Source organism: Epinephelus fuscoguttatus, linkage group LG10 (genome assembly GCF_011397635.1).
Source record: "Epinephelus fuscoguttatus linkage group LG10, E.fuscoguttatus.final_Chr_v1".
Lineage (NCBI taxonomy): Eukaryota > Metazoa > Chordata > Actinopteri > Perciformes > Serranidae > Epinephelus > Epinephelus fuscoguttatus.
This window is the reverse complement of record NC_064761.1, coordinates 16918627-16943555: the sequence shown is the minus strand read 5'-3', so window position 1 is coordinate 16943555 and position 24929 is coordinate 16918627. Positions and strand designations below refer to the sequence as shown.

Genomic DNA, 24929 nt, shown 5'->3' with positions numbered 1-24929 from the left:
TGGAAAATAGAACAGAGGAAGAGGAGAGATCAGCCCGGTAAACACCAAAAAAAGTATCTAACACAAAACAGAGAGATGGTAAGCGACAACAGAAGGAGAAATAAGGGGGGGGGGGACAAATGACTTGAAATAGAGGGGAGACGGAGATGGAAAGGAGATACAGGAAGCTATTCGAAGCCTGGCTTTGTTGGAACCGTCAGCCATGGCAACCAGGCAACGATGTTTGCCTGTAACTATGTGCGTCACGCTGTCACACACTGACATATGCACACACTTTGTGAGACACACACACGCTTGCTCTCTAACATCTCTAAAGACCCGTGCACACACACACACACACACGCACATGGTGGGATGGCATATGTGATATGAGACATGCATAGACCAACAAAGGTGATAATTACATTGTACATGTGAGTTGTGGTGATGTCAGCCGTGACCTTTGTGTTTGACGTGAGCATTGTGCTTTGTGTGGTTTGGGTGTCAAGGACGTGACACATCAGGGATTGATTGTAATTCTGGTTTAGAGCTATAGGAGATAATTCAGGATATTATATACGTCTATGTCCTCAAATAATCAGACTTATTCCTGATATTGAATTGTAGTTAAAGCTAAAACAGATTTATATGCATCTCTTCCTCTGATCAAAGAGATGCAAAAAAGGAAAATAAACAAGAAGTCGTGGCTTCTAGCTGGATTTACTCATCAATGATCTTATGTTTTCTGAATATTTTGCACACTCAATGCAGTGCACTCTGCCATTTCACATATTGATGAAGATCATTTTAATTGGGGGGGAACAAGGATATAGATTCTTTTTTGGTGTCGAGGCTACAGGTTTCGTGTCGCTCCCTGTGAAGCATAAATTAAAGCCAGCGAAGTGAGATCAATATGGCCCCCCTGTGGGGAACCATGAAGACATGGAGCCCACAGGTCGATGTCGGGGTGGTGGTAGGCTGTGACGTGCATTGGCAGACACAGCGGTGGTGGTGGCAGCAAGCTGAGCAGCATCTTTTTTCCCCTGTATTTGACCTGACAGCAGTAATACGAAGGGATTATCATAGCATGAATAGTACCTTAACTGAGTGGGGCAGCTAATTTCCTCATTAATACCCGCTACTGCTGCTATTTAAAAGCACTCACTTTATTTTCTCTCTGTGGTTACATTTGCTCAGATACTAAAAAGGACCTCCATTAAATTTCCTTCACAAGCTTAATACACTATTTATAGAGATAGAAATGAAAATGTGAGTCACTTTTCTAGCCTGACTGGTGCTCTATATATTATGCAATAAAGCCAAATATGTTCATTCAGTCAATTCTGCCACCTAATAGTGACCCAGTGTGCTGACCTCCATTACATTATGTGCTGGTGAATAGAGGATTTCTTTAATCTGTCCCTGTGAAGTGGGAGTTGATGCCTGTGTTGCATCGGTCTTATCTGATACAGAATTAATTTAAAAAACAAACAAACATTAGTGTCACTCCACTCATGTGACAGTCTGTTTAAGTGTTGACATCAGCCTGACAAAGGCCTGGCATTCTCCTCTCCTCTCCTCTCCTCTCCTCTCCTCTCCTCTCCTACTTGTTGTTTTCAGCTCTCGTCTGCTTTGCTCACCATCCAGCCAATTAGTCATTCATGCCAATGATCATTTCCACAGCTCTCTACCACCTAATCCCTTATCACAACAGTCTGCCTGGTTTGTCTTCTACATGACTAAATGCTCCCCTCTTTCACTTTCATATGGCCAGCCAACACTGACTCCTGAAATATGGCTTAATTCAAATTGGCAAGTATTCCACCTGCTTTTGGTGTTTTTTAAACCAAATGATGTAGTGTAAGAATATTTAATGCACCAAGGATTCAGTACACTTCCCTTTATTGCCTACCTGATACATATTCAGACATCTAGTATGTATATACAGTAGATTTAGCGATGAGTGTGAGTCACAACCAAGGCTTCTGCTTCAATTTCCCAAACATGTTGCGGAGCAGATGTAGGCACCAGGATGGTCCAAGTGTTGGAATTTTGTTGAATTGTCTGAAACTGAATCCTAAGGTCACAGGGGAATTTTGGCTGTAGGGAGATCAGCTGGTTTTGAGATACTCCATCCATCTCAGTTATAAGGGGAGTTGGCATTTTCTGTGGTTTTAGTAAACTTACGGAAAGGTTGAGGTCGATACTAATCATCACATTACTTTTTAGAGTAATGCACACCTTGTACATATGTGAAAGTAAAACAGGAAATACAAAACATGTCACAAACGCAACATACCTGCACATACACTCAAATGCATTAAGATGAAATCAAAGGCATACAAAAAGTAAAAGAAAACTGTTACTATAACACTATCATGGCCCCGGGTGTATTATAAATCTTTGGGCTTACTCTAAGGTCACAGCTCATTGGTGGAGTCAGGCTTACGAATGTGGTTGCCATGGAAATGTCTCTCACCTCAGTGCTTTTGTCTCTGTTTTTTCCCCCTCTCTCATGTTTGTGTGTTTGAAGAATTTCCCAGCTGAGGGGTATTTTAAGTGACAGTGTGTTTTTTGTCTGTATACAGTGTGGTTGTAGAATATTCAGGATGAGTAATATCTTCTGTCATTGCCTGTCTTTGTTTCAGTATGAGTTGTTGTCTGGCTATGTGTGTGTGTGTGTGTGTGTGTGTGTGTGTGTGTGTGTGTGTGTGTGTTTGTGTAAATGACTGCATGTGAGTTAGCTGAACTTTGAATCACACTCCATCTGTGAGGTTTTTTTTTTTTTTCAACAATAAGCAGGAGGCACAGCTCTCATCTACAGAGAGACATACAGTATTCGGTTTTTAAAGGAGCTCTATATGACATTCAGAGCGTGTCTATTAGTGATGCGCATGTCATCACACAACCTGCAGGTTGACCCTCAGGTGGGGCGTTTTGGGTAAGCTTGTTAGAATATATTGTGGGTTTCAGCAGGTCATTAAGTGACAAAGCAGCATTGTGAGTAAGTTATTAATAAGTTCCAGAAAAATTGTGCAATAGCCCACCTTCTCTTCCCCTTGCTGTCTCTCTCAAACACAGACAGCTTTATCATCAGTCCTGCTGCTCAGGGCTTCCGCTATATTTTTTGACAGATAAAATCTGTTGCAGTCCAACATATTTAAATCTCTCTGGTCATAATGTCCGGTGAAACTATTCCCCTCTGAGATTATGTGGAACATGCTGTGTGCTAACAGAAAGCAAGCATCACGCTCTGTCCATGTGAATCTGTTAAATATACATGCTTTACGCATTTGTGGTGGGACGGCGTTATTAGAGGTAACTGCTGTATGAGCACAGTGCAAAGTGGTGGTGATTAGCAAACTATTGGGATGGACACACAGGGACCCACATGCACTAAAAGGCATGCATAGCTTGAGCAGCTACCACAACAAACAACGGCGATGCTCGGATTACAACACACATTCTCTGCTCAGGATGCCATTACTCCACTATATCTTTCCAGAACAAACATTTGTTCACTGCTATATTAATGTTCTGAATATCATATAGAGATACATTTTGGGGGCTGGTCTGTGGTCTCATATCAGTTTTTTTTTTTTATTTAAGTTGAGACCTCTAACCTTTGAATTACAATCAAATAACAATGTATGTCGCTATTAACTGCAGAAGACTAGAAATTACTTTAGCAGATAGGTCTGTGGTGTTTGTACCTGATGTCTTGCCAGTAAACATAATTACTTCAATTCAAAGTTTGGACCTGATAAAGTGGAAATACCCATGTATCAGATTCAGTAAAGGAATTTGTCCATGAGTTCGATATTCACTGAGTTTAAGGTTTGGTTTAGTCAGTAACAACGCCTGAGAAAAATATCTGGGTCCTGCACAGTGTTTACACAGGCTGTGTAGTGACAGCAGCACATTAGCAGAGCAGCAGCTTTAATCCTTTGTTAGTGTCTGCACAGGATGCGTTCATGCACAGTACAGCCAAGTAGATCAAACTTCTAAATGCCTGAAGTGGTTTACTTAAGCTTTCTGCTCTCTCTTGATGGACAAATAAGAAAGGAAATCAAACCAATAAACTAAAGAGACTTAAAGCTGCAATGGGCTGCTGTGTTGGATGTTGATTCTCAGTGGGTTTAGTTGTACCAGAGACCTGTTGACGTTACAGGAAGTCATTTGATTTGATGTTCATGTGAAATATGCCGCTATTTACAGCTTTAAAGGTCCAGTGTGTGTAAGATTTAGGGGGATTTAGTGCCATCTAGCAGTGAGGATTGTGGAGTGCAACCAGCTGAAATTTATAGTTAGAATACCTTCGGTGTTTGTTGTTCAGGTTTTTACCAGGAGCCAAATTATCCACGCACGGACCAGGGATCTCATTTATAAAACACTTCTAAAACTGTAGGTGTGAAAAAGAAAACAAAATGGCGTGCGCCCAAAAATATTTTGATCTCTAAAACTGCTCATGCACCTGCCAGTGCGCAATTTCCTTTTACAAATTCCAAATCAACTTGGGATTGTTTGCACAAGGATCAGCCTACTGTAGAAACATGATGGTGTAAATTTGTAATCTCTGTAGACAAGGACCCGCTCTTTTGTGGATATTAACTGCTCATACTAAGATAACGAAAACACAAAGATTCTTGTTTCAGGCTATTACTAAGGAAAACATGCTTATTATATTATATCCCCTTTCTGCCTATACTATGTTCTCCCAAATTCTCCACACTGTACTTTAAATTAGGGTGGAATCTCTTGTAGATGTTAACGATATTTCCAAATGTTTGTCTCCCTAGTTCTGCTAATTTTTCACAAGGCAAGGCATCTGTCCACAGAGTATAGAAATCAGTCATTTTGAATGCCATTTTTATTTATTTAGACTTCAAGAGTTTAAGAATCAAGGAGGTAACACTGTTCAGTCTGAAGTAAAAAGCCCCAGGCAAAGCACTTGACTGACAGTTGACCATTAAATGATTAATGATGTTTGACGCAGAGGTAGGGGGATTAATGAGAAAATACATCTTTATTTATTATTATCAAATCTGTTTTTATCCATTATGCATTCTGTTTGATCCATCAGTCAGTTTATCTAACAAAAAGCTTTTTCTGTTCTGTCAATAGAAATTCTCTCAAATAATCATTTGAGCCCACCATACATGCAGTGAAAAAGCGTTAGCTTTCAAAACAAACAATGGACGACCACACAAAGCCATGAGTCAAGTGCTTTCGAACCCACTTGTTGCTAGGCAGTTTCACATGCTGCTTTACAGAGGTACTTTGAATGGACTAGTAAAGTGGGCAGCAGTGTAAAAACAGATTTTCTATTATACTGCAGTTGTTTGCGTTTGCTGAATGCTATTCGATACACGCAGGTTCAAGTGTCAAGCTACACATCGGCAACTAGCGCCCGCTTTTTCAAAGTACGCAGCTCTCAATGTGTATGTTGCTTTCAAAGGCGGTGGATTATGTATCTCAATGTGGGCTTGAGTTGTTGCCGTGGTCCTTATCGGCTCGTACTGTGTGCTGCCGCTCTGTGTAATTAGACCCCATGTTGGTACAGTCAGCACGTACAGTCAGATAGACATGGCTGTTGTGACACAGAGAGTGCTACAAAGGAAGTGGTCGAGTAACAGGAGAAGGGAAACCAACAAGAATGCGATTCTTTTTGCATGTTGCTGCCAAAGGACTAATAGACCAAGGTGAGATAGGTACTGTACTGCAGGTGAAGGCCTATACAGTTGCAGCCATTAAAAGATTGATGATGCATGTCCTGGTCTTTCACAAAAATAGATAAGAAATGTCCTACAGCAGCTTGTCACAACATTAGGGTTAAACTATGGTATCAATTCTACCACCTTTGTTGATCCAGATTAGATTCAAGTTCATTTTGTAGAAGAGAGAGAGAAGTGGGATGGACCAGTATTTACAGAAATCAATTCTTTCTTTATTATACTAAATAAAAAGGCTCAACTGGAACAATTTGATGGGAGAGTCATCGTTGCCAACAAAGCCAGATTGTTTAACAGTTGTTGTTTTGGCCCATGCAAATATATACCTTGGTTACTCGGGGCTGGGGGATCAAAGATCATCCATGAAATGTGACCTGTACGTGGTCCAGCAGACCTGAACTGACGCAGAGACCAGAAAGAGGAACAGCGTCAATTTCAGCAGGACATTGACAGGCGGAGACGTGAAACATGGCTCTGGATGCTTGGAGGAAAACTGACATGAAACAGATGCTGTGATCAACACTGGGTCGGAGGATTCTAAGTGTTTTCATGAAGGCTGCATATTTTTGTTTTTCCTATTTTATTTTGTCTGGTCTTGTTTTTCATTCTGGCCTCTAATAGCAAGGACTTGGAAAGGTCCTGGCAGAGCTGCAAACCTTGTGCTCCTCCTGATTGATAGAATGAGGATTGTTTTTAAATTGGCTGGAACTCAGTCTCTCCGTCTCATCCAATTTTCTGAAACCCGCTGACCTGCAGTACCTGAGGGATGACTGGAATGAGCATGGAAGGTGATTTTCCATGGCCAGTTTAAGCTACCACCTGCTGCTTATTTGGCAACCAAGAGCAACTTATCAAGCGACAGATGTTGAGATTATCCTGGTGAATTTCTGAAACTGTCCTGAGACGATCCACGGTGGGACTGCCAGGATGTGTCGCCTGAGTGTCGGCTACTACTTATGAAGATTGATTCAATAGCGCCGGTCTTAACACTTTCATCATCCATGAATCAAATCAAGTAAGTTATTGAGTTGAGACCTGCAGAGAACAATAGACAAACAAGGAACAAATCGATTTTTGATAACAAGGGTTACCAAGGCAATGACAACAACGTCATCTGGTCTGGATTTTCCTATTAGCCCGTTCTGCTACCGTCGTCACTCCTGGGTTTGGTATGTGAATATAAAGGGAAAGTGGGGACCTAGGATGGGTGTGGGTGAATGTGGATGCGTTAGTTTGATGTTGAGGTTTTTATTTTTATACCAGTTACATTGTGGTGATAAAATATTTTCCTGGATTATAAAGGATACAACATTTTCCTGTATGAAGTGCATATACAGTATTATAGATACAGTGTATTAATACTTCAACATATATTTATCAGGTATCAACATTTTCTCATTATATAAATAGAAAATATAATTCAGTCGACATTGTAGTCCCTTCAAAACATATCTAATGTTGCAAATTAGTCCTTATATAAATGTAGTTTTTCGAAGATGGTTGACCATTAAGACTGTTTAGCCTGTGCATATGTACTGTATGTGTGTGTGCTCTTGCAAGTGGACATACTTTGCTGAATGAGGACGCAGTGTGTCATTCTCATTAGACTCTAGTCCTTCGTAGTGGAAGCTCAGCAGTGTACTCTCTGTAAATCGCTGCAGGAAATTGCTGATAACACTTTTAGCTGCAAGAAAATCACCTCGGTGCATAGGAGGAGAGCCATGGTGTGAAAATTGCCACTTTATATTTTTTTTTTTCTCTCTTTCCTTCCTCTCCTTACTCCCTGTTTCTCTTTTCCTCCCTCTTGCAGTCACACAGATCGTTCCATCTATGGTAACTCACTAATGTAACCGCTAGTTTCTCTGCACACTTGGACTTACAGAGCCAAATGGGAATCTATGTGATGAACTTGAAGTGCACTCTGCATGTTCAGCCTTAACTCTACAGTAAGGGCTTCTCAGGTTGTCGAAGTGAAATGTTATATTATAGTTTTTCATCAGCAAGAAATACATTTCCTCTCAGTTGCACGCAATCTAATTTTATGGAATTCTGTAGAAGCTCATCCAGAGGAATTAACATGTTTTTGATAATTAACCTAAACCTAGCCTAAAGCAGGATTAATAGTATCAGAAGTGCAAAGTAGCTAATAGCAGCTAAACACTTTTCACATACGCACTGCATTGATATAGCATTATGGCAGTATAGCAGTATGACTTGAAACTATGTACTTTTGTTCTAAACTTTATTCTAACCCAAGCTTAGTTTATGTACTAGTTCAAAATTTAAAAAAAACAACACCTCCCATGCACGCACTGAACGGCTGAAGTGTGTGCATAGCTGCAGAGTTCGGTGATTTGGTGAACATTCCCTCATTCGCTCTCCTTGATCTGTGAACCTGAAGTGAATCATTGTTTTGAACCACTTTGTGGCTTACCCTCCTACGAATCCTGCAGCCTATCAGCTGGAGATGGACCAGATAAAAAGAGGAGAGGTGCTACGTTTAGACGTAGGAAGGAGAGAGCCTGTGACAGAAAACTTGGGACGCTCGGGCCTTGTTACCTGAATCCCTGTACTTATGTCAGGATCAAGCCCTCTAACCCTCAACACCATCCACCGTGTTCTTTAGACTTAGATATCCTCACCACAACACACACATGCATGTACGTGTGTCATCGACTGCACTTGCTGGTAAGATGAAATGTACAAACACACACACAGAGTAGATCATCAAATCTTGCTATAACAACATAGTGTCATCATCTGAACATATTCATATCCAGATCTCAAAACAATGTTGCTGCCATTGTTAGACTCAATAAAAGTGTATTATCTTACTTTGCTACTGACTCGGGAGCAAAAGTAATAAGTTACTTTACTCATTACCAGTGGTGGAATGTAACTAGTAGTAGTAAGTGCTGTACTTAAAGGGCCAGGGTGTAGGATTTAGGGAGATATATTGGCAGAAATGGAATACAATATGTGTGTTTCTGTTACCTCCTTAACTTTTGGATCAGAAAATAGGTGAGCATACATTAGCAGGTGCTGGGATTGCAGTCTGCCTGCAACATGCCAAACAGCGTAGGAGAAACACTGATTTGTATCATGAAACTGCTCTCTTCAGTGTTTTTACCAGTTTTAATCACATGGTCCGTTTGTGTTAGAGAAGAAGGAGTCCTCTGCGGATAATTTGGCTTCCAGTAAAACCCTCCTGAACAATGAACACTGAAGGAATCTAACAGGGAGAAGTTTCAGCTGGTTGCAATGTGTAGTCTTCACCACTAGATGCCACTAAATCTGCATAAATCTTACACACTGGACCTTTAAGTATAAATATGAGGCACTCGTACTGTTGGAGTATTTCCACTTTATGCAGCTTTATACTTCTACTCCACTACATCTCAGAGGCAAATATTTTACTTAGTACTCAACTACATTTGGCTGACAGCTTTAGTTACTTTTCAGATTACATTTTTCATACCCTTCCTGGCCAGGAAAAACCACATATCAAATTTGAGGGTTTTAAATTTGATTTTTTTTCCCCCTGTTAAACTAAAGGCTTAAGTGTTTCTTTATTGGTGCAGAATGTTTTCAGCTTCTTAAACAAAATAAACTCCTCAGAAACCCTCTTGGATCAGCTGGGAAAATTCAGCGTCAAAGCTGAAAGCTGGTTGATTTTCTGACACCATGAAGAGAAGACTTTTTAGAGATATGTGGTTCTCACAGGACAGCAACGCTGCAAACATATGATGATTTTATGTAATATAATCCAATGTTTTAACTACCCATCACTATAAAAAGGACTTCAAATAAGCAAAACTTTAAACATCTAGAGCAACAAAATGTTACATACACATAAATGCACCAGGAACCAAGAACATTAGATATAATAGAACATAGTATAAACACTGACAGGGACCATTTGTCTGCAGAATGAGTACTTTTTGTTTTATAAATAAGTTTTATAAGTAAATTTAGCTGATAACACTTACATACTTTTACTAAGTAAGATTTTGAATGCATACATTTTACTCATTTACTAATTATTTAATATTTCCACAGTGTTCTTTTACTGAAGTAAAGTATGTGAATACCTTTTTCACCACTGCTCATTACTTTACTTTTGCTACACAGTCTAACTCAGTCCAAAGTACTTATAAACAACTCCAAAGCCTCCACACCCACATGTAATGTACTCTGTATTTAACACACGTAGAAACAACCTACATTTTGGAGGTATTTACTGACAATCTACAGCTACTTTATCGTTGGCACCAGTGACTGCACACAGCAGCACTCCAGAAGTTCCAGTCTTACAGTGAAGTATCACAAGCATCAGTGTGCTGATACTCGAGCTCTGTTGTACTGTTGGTCCCTCTTTGTGAGATCTTGCTTTGATGGCTTTTGCTGGTAGTAAATTTAGTAGTGGTGCTACGTTCTGCACTGCTTAAAATTCACACATTTTTTTCCGAGCGTGCCCCCCCGGCTATCACAGCATGATTGCTGCTGATGCAAAATACGGTATGGTGTTGGCACTGAGAGGAGCGCTGCTCTGCGATCAGGGGATTAGGTTAATCACAGGGGGACTGACTGCAGTGCCCTCTTTTTCAGAGAGGGGAATTAGATTTATACAGAGAGAGAGATGGTGGGGGAGGGGGATAGAGAAAGCTAGGTTGTGGTAGGACCAGCAGGACAGTCAAACACCCCGTCTCCCTCTATCTAAAAATCAAATGTGACAGCTGGTGGATAAGGGCTTGTTATCACTTTTTTGACTTCAACTCTTCCCTTGCGTTTCTCCTCTGTCAGTTTATATGGAGGCCACTGGAAGCTGTGAGTGATATGTCAAGTGCAAAGAAATGATGAATGAAGTGTTTGGAGTGATGCTCATGCTTAAGTCAGACCTCAGAGATCCGTGTTTCTTTGTAATGCTTGTCGTCTCCGTGGCAACCCAATAATCACCTCACCTGTGATATTGAAGTGAACACGAATGAAAAGACAAATTCAGACTGCACAGTGCGATCTTAAGAGCAGTAAAAGGGTTAACCTTGGCAATAGCAAAAAAATAAACCCGCACTCACACATATCAGGGTCATTTTATCACTGAGCTGATTTATCACTGTCACCAACACTATGAAAGTGACATGTAGACCGGAGAGTTTTCCCAAACAGGGTCCCCTCTCTGCTCCACTAGACTACCAAGTGTCACTTCACATGAAGTCACACATCTGTGGAGGACACTCGTTGTTAGTGGAAGGTTATATGAATGAATGTTTAAACTGAGGGCCTGCCACTCTGAACCAGTCCTGTTCCTTACTTTTACGCTCTTTATACTATGTCAACTTACTTTCTTCTTTGCTCTTATTATGATTACTACGGTCACCAGAAGTCAGCCTCTAGCAGTAAACATAGCCATTTACGGCTGATAACAGCCTTCTGAACCTACTAGTACCTACTAGGCTGATAACCACTGATAACACCTATTCAATCCAATATCATTCATATCTTTCACACTGTCTGTCTTCCTTTAACTTCCTCTGTCTTGTAGACTTGTCATTCTATCAGTCTGCCCTCTGAACTCCATCTGCTTCTTACTCCCTTTCTCAAGTTTAGAATTCATATTTAAATAGCTCTCAGGGACCATGTCTGTAGTTTGATCCTAATCGAATGTGATTGCGTGTGTGTTTGTACGAGAGAGACAGCTTTCATGTCAAAGGTGACGTTGTGCCTGTCAGGTTCTGTCAGAAACATCTGAGATTCTATTTGCAGTTTCTCTTTCTGGTAGACTGAGACAAAAGTCATCTTGCTGAAGTTTGTCTTTTTCTTCGGCTGTGGCATCTGCAGTGTGATATCAATTTAAATCACAAGGACAAGCCAGAGGAGCCGTCTGCCAGCGACAATTTGACAGGCTACTCTTAAGCCGTCAAATGGATGTCTGATCGATGTTTAATTATGGTTCTCTGCTCCTAAGTGAAACCCTTTTAAAGTTGCAGATCAAAAAATGTCAGGTGTTGTTCAGCATGTACAAGCTTTAGCATTAGTTTGCATCCAGATTATAGACATACATTATCTCACTAAACAATGTTTTGCAACGAGACAAATGATAAAATGCCAGACATGAGTCAAATACAGGGATCCAGTTGAATGAAAGGAGCTAACTGCATCAACATATGTCAGTAAACACAGGTTAAATTGCATCAACCAAGTAATGTAAAGATTCCTGTCATGTAATTAAAGGTTTTCACAGATCTATTGAGCTCCCTGGCATCTTGTTATCTATTCAGAGCATACCCACCTATTAACCTAATTCACTAATTTGGGTATATGATGTCGGGGATACAGGCTCTCGTCACAGTAACTTCATTGCTGCTTCACAACCAACATCTTTACCGTCTCTACCGTCACATCCTTTGCAATTCAAGCTCTGAGTACATTCCACAGGGCATGGCTCATCTGGTGGCACATCTTGCATGCCACATCCTGTAAATGTGAATTTTATGGTGTAAGTGGAGGCTGTATGATACAGTAACACACTGCCATCTTGTGGATGCAGGCCTGAAAAGCTAGTTTTCTTTATCAGTGGAGGAAACGATGCCCTCTTATGTTCACAAGGAGGTCTTGTCTCAGTTTACTGATACATAAGAGTTTGAAGAGTCTATGGTTTTTACTCATCAACACTGGTGGCTGTTTTGGGCTGTGGACTGTAGTCAGTTTGTACAGGTGCCCTGGTTTCATCTACAGATTTTACAGCAACACATACTTCCTTATACTCTATGAATAGGCCTGGAGATAAATTCAGTAGTGTTTGTTATATTTGTGTTTTGCTTATAATGCTGCTGCATCTTGGCAAAAAGATTTACATTTAATTAATTTTAGTAAAACACAGCAGCACCTTATAAACACCATCAGTCTTTTTGCCAGTTTATAGTGTTTGATATAACTGTGAATAACCAGTTGAAATTAAACTGTAAATGTTAAAAATATAAGTACATGTGCTGTACATAAGCACTTATGTAGATTATGGTTTTGGGGTCTGTTTTATAGATGCAGTTATGAACTCAAATGGAGGTCTACTTATTTTGAGCAGCATATAACAGTTTAATGCCACTAAATTATGTAACACTGTAGACACCGTAGATTAAACAGACAGGGCTTTGTCTTTAAATGACAATATTTAGGCTCATTTAGATGGTGATCTTGACACGACAAACAATCCTTGTTTCTATATTTTGCGATAACGATGCATGGCATTTAAAAAAACTGAACATGATTTCCAGTAGCACTTTGTCTTTAGTCTTTTATAACCCATTACATTTACAGTCATGATAAATTGTAAGTCTTTTTTTTTCTACAATCTGCACCAGTTCCCACTGGTGAAATAAAGATGATGGCCATAATAGCACGAGGAGGAGCTCTCTCTATGTCTTCCTCTTCAATGGTTAACCCTCGGAAGCAAATTAAGGAGGTATGTCACTGCCATTGTCGCACAGGATACACAGAGCCCTGTGGCTACCGCATCTTCCGCCTCTCCCATTTCTGATCTCTGTGCGTATTGTGAAGCAGTGGGGCGAGCTGCAGTGTGGGAATGTAGTAGTGATTCAGTTCTGGCTTCTGTGACCCAACTCCGCCCTTTAAGTGTTTTGTTAAGTGTATGTGCTATGTGTCATCACTCTGAATCATTTCCAAATAAATGACGAGGGAGCATGCTTGTGTTGTCATGATCCTGAGTGTAATACTTATCAGTTTAGTTGTCAGTCAGGAAGGCTTTTCTGTGTTGAGTTTCATGACTACTGTTTTAGGAGGTTATGAGAAATAGGAGAGAGTTACTCATGCAGCCAGTTTTATCTTGTTTGTCCATTCATTTATATACAGATTGTAACTCTTCTTTTTGAGTAATAGAAGTGGAAACACAGTAAATTTGTGTTAGTGTTTCTTTTCAGTCATCTCAAGGGAGCAAAGAAAATATTGTCCATTTCTGGGTATTCAGCCAGAAAGATTGGGTGCATAAAAATGACAAATGATCAATGCTTGAAATGCTGATTTATTTAGAGAGGAAATCTTTCTTTGGTAGAGGTGCTAAACACTCACAGACATCTGAAATGTGACAATGAGCCCCAAATACACACTGCCTTTTTTGTAAGGGGAAAGGGTTAGGGGGGGTTAGGGTTAGCTAAATAGTAACTTTAATTGTCAGATAAATGTCGCATGTTGTCCTCTACTGACCCAAAGCAAATATTGTCAGTTAAATTTACTCACATAGAAAATGATGCATTTGTTTGATTTCATGCATAAAATACACATCAATAAAATAAAAATAGAATAATAGTAAAATACAACAATATGCATGTAGCACCACAGCAGCTTGTTGAAATGCTGTCGGCTAAAATGACTTTCTAATATTTTCCAGAAGCTTTTCTCTGTGCAAATTTTGCACAGTCAAAACCTGGACAACATAGAGCAGTTGGTAATTCAACCAGATTGGACATCCTGCAGTAGCATCACAGTTTTTTAGTCAAGTATCGTGTCTGCTTCTATAAATCACAACTCTATCATCGCTGTTACCACAGTATATGAGGTCTTGGATGTCACTGTACTGTACTCTACTGTACTGTACATTGTCATTAGGCACTGCAGCCCCCTGTGAGAGCACCAGATGCCACCTCTTCCCCTCACAGACACACACACTGACAGTTAAGGTAGACCAGGTTGCCAGAGTGACACTTAGATAAACACTCTTTTGTTCAGTAAATGGGTTTCTGAAGCAGCTATAAGGACATTTCTAAGACATATTACTAAAACTATGTTGCCATTGCTCAGTCTAAACAACTACATTATATGTGTTGTTAAACAATTTATATTTTTTATATATTACCTATGCATGCTCAATAAGGGGACTTACAGTCAAGTGTTGCCATTTATACTACTGTGGTATGAACATATATCAGCCAGCTTACAAGACAGTATACATTTATGTGAGGTGCTTATATATATTTTCAAATGGTGCAATAAAAAAGACCAAAATTAGAAAAGCAGTTTCATGGAAATTTAGCTCTCTTAAATCATCATGGTTTGTAAAATACAGCACTTATACAAATACAGTGTGGGTGGTTTATGTTTTGAGTAGCAGTGTGTGTGTGTAGCCAGTGTGTTTCTGTATGTTTTTTAATACACACAGCGTTAACTGAAGCTGACAAGGTTGTGAGTGATGGATGAATTATGACTCCACTCCAGTGATTCCACTCCAGAACTTGGATGTCCCTCCTTACTCTGCTGGGCCACTCTGAAGGGAACAGAGCTCCATACACACGCATACTACACACACACATATACACACACACACACACACCATGGGGAGGAAGTATAGCCTGTGACGAAGAGTCCGCCACAGAGAGTAGACAGTGTCAGAGTGTGAACGAGGGCTTAAAGAGCTCCGTGATGTGACGTATGGACTGCTGCTTTATGTTGCTGCTGTGTGTGTAACGTGAGATCAAGTGTGTGGACAAGGTGTTTGGATACCTGCTTGCTGTTTTCTGTTTGTGCCAAGGAGAGGAAGGCTGATGGATAACCTGCTGAGTAACTTTTTAAACGGCCGTGTAAATGTATGACTGTGGAGCCAATAAGTGATGTATTGTTACGTGATGCTATTTGTATGAGGTGAACGTGTGTGTGATGGAGCTTGTTTTGTAGTAACTGATAGATACATTTGATGCTTTTCATTTGAAGTTGTGTGATCTCAGTGAGTTTTGTAAGATTAAGCGTGTGAGAGGTGTGTGTACGTGCTACTGTGTGCCACTGATGATGCTGACTTGTGAAATGTGTGTGTGATAATGAGTGACTTTGACACCGTATGCTTGGTCCGTGTGTGAAATGCTCCACTTGTGTTGTTAACACTCTGGGTGTGTTCTAGTCGATCTCGTTTGTGGTTATGTTTGTGATGGTATGCGCTGCGTAGTGTGTGCATGAGTGCATGAGTGTGTGTCGAGGCGATGTACCGGCGTTCACCCTGTGCCAGAGGAAGGGTTCATTTTGACTTCAGTGAGGAAGTCATCAGAAGACTCCACGCCGCCAACCATGGCCATACTCACAGGTTAGGACGCACAGATAACCACACACACACTTCATGTCGTCTGTCACTTAATTCTGTCCTTGCAGTGTTTCATCTGGGGTCAGTTTTCAGCTTCTTACTCACCTCTGGCTCTAATAGCTGAACTTATTCTTGCAGAAACCCTTCACTAAACCTTGTGGTGTTTCTCAGAATCCCTGAACTCCTCATGTTGCTTTGTATGCATCTAGTATATATATAGTCTTACTTCCTATTTCCCATATGTCAAGCAATCCCCTCATGTGTTTTTCATCATTATAGTAATCCTCAGCTGGAATGTGGTTAAATGCTCTGTCACATGTTTGGATGAGAAAATCCCATGTCAGTAGGCTTTATGGTTTTTGGGGAGCAACAGTTTTAGCAGAGTGATGTTCTGAATAGGTTTCATGCTGCCATGTTGCGGTGAAGAGAGTCAAGTAGTTTGCCATGCAAATATATCTGTTACTGTTCAGACGAATTTGTTTATCATTATAACGTTTTTAGTGTGATCATAGTCTGGTCTGTGAGACGCAACCACACCACCCGAGGGAAATACTTAAAAAAAAAAACAAAAAAAAAAAAAAAAACATGACATTGAAGGGTCTCCGATCGCCTCAGCCTTTAGCAACTCTGGTAAATTTGGCTTTGTTGCCAAGCAGGAATTCTTGTCTGACTCTGTCTGCATAGTCGTTACTGTGTGTGCCTATCAGAGCCAACACATTTACCTTAAACAGTGGTTTTCAAGCTGGAGGTCAGAGGGTGCGAGATGATGTACAAACAAATGAAGAAGAAAACATTTCTGCTACACAAACTTAAGTTTATTCTTTTTGAGTTTCCTTATTTTTTCCAGTAAAATACTGAAAAGTTCTGTTTTAAATAAACCTTACCTACCCCAGAAGTATTGAAACATCACCAATCCAAAACTTATTGCGTCACCATGGGATAAATAAAACACTATGATTCAGTTCAAGAATGTAACCTAATTGTTTTTGTGGTATTTCTGCACCACGGTGCTCATTTACAAATATTTTTGTTGCCCTTAAAGCAGTATAAGGCACCATCACTGGTAGGAAGATGTCAAAGAATGACATAAGTTGGGAAAGAGACACAGAACCTGGTCTGGACGCCACATAATATTTTTATTTAAGAGCTCACATGATTGAACTATGTTAAAATAATTGGAAAGTGGTTGGAGACAATCATCAGTTAACTGTAATACATTATTATTTTCTAAAATTGACTTGGATTTCCTTGAAAGCCATCATTAGAGCAAAGATCAATTATCATGTAAAATGTGTAATATAGTTTTCCTACATACATTATCCTGAATTCATGTTTGAGCCATAGTTTAAACCTTCAATAGAAAACTAAGTCCTGCCCTAATGAAAGATGTTTATGCTCCAGGATGAACATCAACCTCCATCTGTTTGTTTTGCTCCTCATGTGAGATACAAGCACTGTGGTGTATTATTTGTCTTATCTCACCTGCTTAGTCTGACAGTTTATTTTCATATTTGATCAGCTGTAATAAACACTGTGACGCAGCGTCCTCCCTTCCGAGGAGGACTGTGGAAGAGAGTAGCTACAGTACTATTTTACAAGTGCTGTTTTGGTGAATTTAAGTTTCGATTGAAGTCTCAAAACCTTAGCTGAGGTTGAAACTACGCAGCCACTGATGCTGATGTTGAGTGCAGACCTTTTTGTGTGTTTGAGTCAAGGAAGAAATAAACCAGTGTGAGAAAGTAGGCTGGGTCACTCCCCAGGAGGACTGTCTGTGGGTATTCTGGCTCAGCTGGAGACGCACTAGACTGTTAGATTGGACTGTCGCAAGGTTTAGGGGACGTCACTGCCATGAAAAAGAGACACTGCCACAGTTTATTGAAATACCCAACAACATAACGTTAGTGTCACATGATCCATACTGGTACTTTTACTAACAGATGTAATGCTGAACGCTTATTTGTTTTTATCTCTTTAGAGCAAATTAGCTCTAATTTGTAATCATGGAAGTGTGGAGACGTTGAGTTCTGGAGACATCCACCTCTTAGTTGGGTGGGTTCCACCTCTATGACTGAGTGTTTCCTGTGGAAAGTACTGGACTGTATTAAAGAAAGCAGAAGTACACAGATGGTGTACTGTACTGTGCCATGCTGTGTGTTTTAATCATAGACAGGTAGAAAGGGCCCACGTGAGCACCGGGGGATAATTACTCTATGCTGGCTTCCTCTCTCTGTGGTATGTTGTGTGCCTTTGTTTGTACATAACCTAAAACAAGTTCATACACATGTAGCAACACTTTTATGGTATGTGAGGATGTATTAATTAATCTGTATACTGTGTGTGTGCCAGGAGTGTTTCTCACACATCTAGCTAGGACAGAAGATGGGCTTAACCAAATATTTTGACAGTGACCCGGATTCCTACGGCATAATAACAAAGTTCACAGCCCCTGTAATCTGCACAGAGGGTTTTACTGGGTGCTGGGTCTCTTTTTTCACTACTTGTCAGGACAAAGTTACCGCAGATCATCTGGGACCAGCAATGGGAAGAGCAATTCTCTAGTGAGGACATTTTTTTTAATGCTTAAAACCCAACGTGTTCATTTGTGGAAACTGTTAGCGTGCAAATAAATAATTAGACGTCACTGACAGCTATTCATGCTGAGCACACACTACACACGGAGCCTTTTAGGGCAAAGAGCAGCATTAACCGTAACAAGACTGTAATTGGTCACAACTGAAACAACGTGGCTTTAACAGAGTTTCTGAGTCATACTTGTTGGAAGAATAACCATGAACTGCCTCAAAATATTGTCCATATCTGTTTTAGGAAGTAAACAAACCTGACCCTGAGGCTGCTCGTCACTTTCATCTTATATTTTGTTACATGTTTAATAGCTGTCAGCGTGTCAGCCAGATTTCTTTTCACTTTGGTGACCCATTTTCCTTTCCAGAGCAGGACTTTTGAATAACAGTGTTTTGTGCTTGCTTGCCCATGGGTGGGGTGCAGCACTGTGTTGTAGAGGTTGTGGTTCAGCAGTATTTTATTTGCATGCTCTTTACTTACGGTGTAATATGTTGTTATGGAGATGGATACACAGAAAAATGTGGCGAGGACTCATCAAAATATGCTGTGGTTTATGAGGTCGAGGGCTTTAGATTTCTGAGTGGGTAGTCAATGTTTAAATAAGCTGGCGTGGCTGTGAGGTGGGTTTGATGGTGATAATGGTGATTATTGCACTAAAGATAATGACGAGGATGATAACAAGTGATAGTACGGATGGCTGGGAGGATTAGAGGGATCAAGAAGATGGAGACTTTAGGGCTGGTGATGATGATGATGATGACTGGGGGAAGAATGGTAAGGGTTAAGACAGTGGTTCTGCTTTCTGTTATGGTGGAAGAAGTATTTTAATCCTTAACTTAAAGGTCTCGTGTGTACGATTTAGTGGCATCTAATGGTGAGATTGCAACATTGCAACCAACTGAAACTTCTCCCATGTGCCAAGCATGTAGAACTATGGTGGTCGACAAGAAAACATGCAAACACGCAAACACAGAAATGCAAGAATAGCCCTATGTAGAGCCAATGTTTGGTTTGTCCGTTCTGGGCTACTGTAGAAACAACATGGTGAACTCCGTGGAAGAGGACCTGCTTTGTATGTAGATAAAATGGCTCATTTTAAGGAGATGAAAACATGGTTCTCAGTTTCTGGTAATTAATTATACACTAATAAAATGTTATTTATGAATAGGCATGTGCCAGTTACCGGCGTCACGGTTTACCGCGGTAAAAGAATGTCACGGTGTCACTAACCGCCCATTTCTGTTCTGACGGTAAAGGCAGACGGTGTAACCTACGCTACGTTTCATTATGGGAACTTCAGGAACTCAAAACTCAGAAATAACTCAGTGTCAGTCATACATTTTAACTGGCACACACTCTGAAATCATGCACGTGCAGCCGCTGCAGTCAGCACAATTATTGGGGGGGGCAGCCTGTCAGTCAGTCAGTACGTCATTGATCAATGTAAATCCACTCACGTGCAAACTGCAAACATGGCTGGAGGAGGCGAAGCTGAACTTTTCCCACCGGCGAAAAGGACGAAGTCGGTGGTGTGGGACCATTAAGGCTATCAGAAGAACCTCCAGAGCCAAGGCAAAGACCCGGTCCTCCCATGCTGGGCTCCAGTTCCCAGTTGGCTGTGTTCAAAGGCTGCTGCGCCAAGGAAACTATGCGGAGCGTGTCAGTGCTGGTGCCCCCATCTACCTGGCGGCTGTGCTGGAGTATCTGACCGCTGAAATCCTGGAGTTGGCTGGAAACGCTGCCCACGACAACAAGAACACCTGTATCATCCCCCGTCACCGGCAGCTGGCTGTCCGCAACGATGAGGAGCTCAACAAGCTGCTGGGCGGAGTCACCATCGTGAAGTTAAGAAACTGCTCTATTACTTTTAACGGGTCTATATTACACATTTAAACAACTGGTGTGATGATGCGTTGCACTAACAGGAGATGCCTGGTACGTGCTGTCGTTCATTAACGGTCAAACGAATATTAGCCTACCGTTTTAAAGTGTAGAGTACGAAAATAGGACGACGCCTGTTTTATTATTATTGTTATTATTGTTGTTATTATTATTACCATGGAAATACCGATTACCGTGGTATTTTTGCCCACGGTTATCATACCGTCAAAATCTCATACCGGCACATGCCTATTTATGAATATTATAAGCTATTACTTTTCTGTCAATGTATCCCCCTGTATGGTACACACTGAACCTTTAAGTAAAAGTACCAATACATTCATGTAAAAATACCTAATTACATATACAAGCCCCACATTAAAACTCCTAGATCAAAGTGAAAGAAATGCCAGTAGTGGATGAAGGACCTGAAACCCATTGTAGGGACTTTTTAAGGAAACAAAATGTCTAAACAAGCCACCGAGGTGTGAATGGGTGAACTTGTTCTGGGCACATATTCTGGGCTAACAATAAACCAATGTCCAGTGCACTTTTGCTTTTCAGCACACTTCCACAACACGGTCAAAAACTGGTTGCCTCCACATTCCACACACCTGATTCTCATCACCTGGAGCCAACCTATATGTGCTTCACATGAATGCTACACCCTGTGTTCAGTTTAATAACTGCATCTATTTTACATGTACTCAGCTTTATCTAAAGATGAAACAAAGAATGTCACTGTGGCTCCAAAAGCCATACTTGAGTAAACATACAGAAGTCTTGCCAGAAAATGACTTTAGCCAAAATCACTGTGGATTTTAGAGTGCTTGTTTGCACTTGTCCTTATGTGATCAACCTATGATCTAACTTTTAAGCTAGGACCACTGACTTGCCAAACCTTCTGATTTTATTTTTGTAGTAACAAGGTAACGAAAATGCATAGGATATAGAAATGCATGGATATTGGAGTAAAACTGGAGTAAAATAGTTTCAGTCTAAGTCAAAGTTGACAGAAACATGAAAACTCAAGTAAAGTAGAGATACTCCCTAAAAAATACTCAACTACTGTAAAGTAATAATACTTCATTATATTACACCACTGAGAAGTACGACTGATGCATCCATGCATCTGGAGAGTTTTACTGTGGTAACCAGTTAAGATGGAGTTAATTTAGTATTGCACAATATAGTGAAGTATCTCATATAAAGCTAGGTGGTTTAGTGGTAAGAGAAAAGGACTGCTGAACAGATTTGTTGGATAACTTTTCCTCCCTTGGCCTGGAGCAATTATTCAAATGAAACCATCTGATGAGATTTAGAGGGGAAGTCACACTTTGGTGGAACAGCAAACAACTCACAGAAACATGACGAAGAGCTCCACATGCACACTAACTTATTGAAGGAATCACAAGCAAAAAAGGTTGTGTAACTCTTGACCAAAGCATTGTATTTAATTTAATAAGATTATCATCTTATCACATATTTTCATGTAAAATCTTAATCTGGAAAGTGACCAATAACTCCAGCTGTCAAGGGGTTAAAAGTACAACATTCCTCTTTGAAATGATATAGATGAGTGGAAGTATGAAGTAGCATAAAGTACAATAACTCAAGTAAACTGCGATTAAGTACAGCACGTGAGTAAATGCACTTCGTTACTTTCCACCATCGCTTATATGCCAAGTCCATCTTCCTTAAATGTTTAGCTCTACTGAACAGGAAGTTATTAATGGATTAATGGAGTTGTAGTTCCAGCACAACCAGTTCAATGAGAGCCTGCGAGTGACTGCAAGTAGCCCATCTATACAGAGCACCGAATGCACTGGAAAAGAGATGCCACACTGCAGTTAGCTAGCTCAGGAATATTTTTTAAGCAATTCAAAGCTGCAGTGATTTTCTGCAACTTTCAGTAGTTTTCACTTGTATTTTCTTTGTCCTCCTCCCAGTTACAGTACATTTCAATTCCTCTTTCAGGCGTCCATCATACTGTCCCCTTCTACATGATCTCCCACTTCACCCACACACACACACACACACACACACACTGAGTCACCCGCAGCCCCGATCCATCATCATCATCACAACTGTCGTCATCTCACCTTTCGGACCAGTTCTGCTTTGTGTTTCCTGAAATTGTGTGACATGTGGCTTTGTATTTAGACTGTAAATGATTTCTAAACGAGAGCATCTGCTAGATGACATTGTACCCAAATGTGCGTGTATAATGACTTGGCGCAAGTCCTGATTACGTTAGTGGCCTAATTTCTATTAATAAGTGCGTGTATGTGTCGAGCTGGATTTCTGGTTTTCCTCAGATTGGAAATGGCCACAGGACATATTTGATTCTCAGCATGGTTTTAGCTTCATGTAATGCCTGTTTCATAAATTACAGGTTAGCAATGTTGGTTCATGTTTCCATTAGTGTGGTGTGTAGGGCAGAGGAACAGTTTCCTTGTCTAAGAGTACAAGCTTCAACAAAATTGTCACAGCTGTTGCAGCTCAACAGTAAATCTTATCAATATGGGGAAGTGGGAAACAAACTGCATTATACTGTGACCCGGAGCCAACAAAGCTTTATATGGAATCAGCATTGTTTAAGTTGTATTTATAGCTGGGCGTTTAAAGGGTTACAGCATAGCTTCAGCATTGCCTCCTCAAAAATGTAACTACACATCAGAGCTACATGGTAACCACATGGGAGCCACAAGAGCTGTGATTGGTCAGCTTGGGCTTCCTGTGTTTCCCCCTACAAGTTTCTGATGCCAGTAGAGATTGGCGATATTGAACGTTAAGGGAAGTTGAAGAAAGACACAGTAATGTGCGGCTTTTCAGCAACACAAAGACATCTTCACTTCAAACCATCTATCCACTGTGACTGAATGACTGTAAACACAGTGACTGGAATATGGTGATTAAAGGAGGATACAACATGAACATGTGCAATACATGTGGCTAGTGTTTTGGTGGTGCTATCAAGGCTCAACCTACATTGTGCTGTAGGTATCTATGGCAGGACTCCAGTTCACCTCATGCATTGAGCATAAATCCACATTTAGGGCTCATATCCGTGGATATGTTCTGTAAAATCTGAAGTTAAAGCTACAGTTGGTATCTTTTATTTAAAAAATATTTTTTTTATTTGCAAATGTCTCTATATTCACACAGCATAGAGTGAAACAGATGAACTGTGAAAAAAAATCATATTTCTCTGCCTACTCTATTGCCTTTGTAAGATTTCCAATGGCCTTCCTGCTTGTGAATGAAAACAACCAATCAGAGCTGAGGAGTCTGAGGAGTGTCAGTTGCTTTGTGAGCTGCAGTCAAACTGTCAAACTAGGCAGCACTGATCAAATATGAATCTGTTACCGCATTGCCTATTTCTCACTTCAGATGTTATCAGAAACATATTTTAGTGTACTGTTTAGCTGTAAAATGAGAACATTTGGGTTCCTGCCGCCATGTTGGATACAGTTAGACATTGTACCACACACCGTCCAGCACTGGACCACCTTTATCATTTTACAGCTAAACCAACACATTCTCAACCTCGTCACGTTGTGGTCACAGACTTTCCACCTCCACATGTGATGTGCAAGGCACCCTGGGTGTGTTGGTTGTTGACGTTCTGGTACACTGTGTCAAGTTCTCTTCTTTTAAGATACACTTCCGTTTTCATAGGAAATTTATTATTTACATAGAGTCTCTTTCAAATAAATGCATTACATCTGTATAGCTGCGCAGATTGACCTTTTTTTCTTTCAACAACAAACAAAGGCAACAAAACACGTAGTTAGGTTTAGGCAACAAAAACACGGTTGGGTTTAGGCAACAAAAACTCATGGTTAGGTTTAGGCAAAAAAAAAACCACGGTGGGGTTTAGGCAACAAAAGAAATCAGTTAGTTTTAGGAAAAGAGAACAGAGTTTGGCTTTAGAATCTTATGGGACGCGTATGCCGCTCTCTCGGGTGAAAGCTGATGTTTGTTGGACCCATCCACCACCTCTTCTGCCCGCCCCACTTGGACTTTCGCCACCTTAACTTTTGTCCTTGTCCTGCCGCATTTTCCCCAGTGCTGCCGGGTGCTGTGAAGCTATGACGGCAACTGACCGTGTATCATGCCGATGTTAAAGGACGCATTTTTTCATTGGTATCTCATGCCGCAAGTCATTTCCCAGGCGCCAGATTATGACGACATTGAAGTGAGACTGGGCTGGCTAAACAGTACACTAAAATGTTTCTAAAAACATTTGAGGAGAGAAATAGGCAATGCAGTGACAGAATCTTGATTCATATTTGATCAGCGCTCCCTAGTTTGACAGTTTGACTGCAGTTCAAGAAGCGTTTCACATGATTGATAGCTGTGGTCGAGACTCTTTGGCTCTGATTGGTTGCTGCTGCCGCGCCACAGTCTGTCTCATGTACATCTTTCAGAATATTGTGACACTTTTACCAAATATGACAAGTAAGCCCCGTTTCCACCAAACACTTTCAGTATGGTTCCTTTGGAACTAAAAGTAACCCTTCAGACATGGTACCTAGACCCTAGTGTTTCCACTGCAACCAGTACTCTTAAATGTGGGCGGGGTTGTTGTCACTCACTGCTCTGTGCAACACTCACTGTAGGCTATTTCCTCGTACCGGTGACACAGATGGAAGTCTGCACCTCATTTATCA

General features: G+C 40.6%; 1 protein-coding gene across 3 annotated transcripts in view; it reads left to right on the top strand.

Annotated features, from left to right (window-relative positions):
- The window catches only part of pde4ba (phosphodiesterase 4B, cAMP-specific a), a 193668-nt gene that overhangs the window by 82924 nt on the left and 85815 nt on the right, over positions 1-24929 (top strand). The window contains exon 1 of one of the 3 annotated variants that reach the window (XM_049589021.1): positions 15040-15792. The exons of the other annotated variants lie outside the window; for them this stretch is intronic. Coding sequence (XP_049444978.1) covers positions 15692-15792 — 101 coding nt within the window. The 5' untranslated portion in view covers positions 15040-15691. Of the gene's footprint in view, positions 1-15039; positions 15793-24929 lie in introns of those variants that run through there. 3 annotated transcript variants of the gene reach the window in all.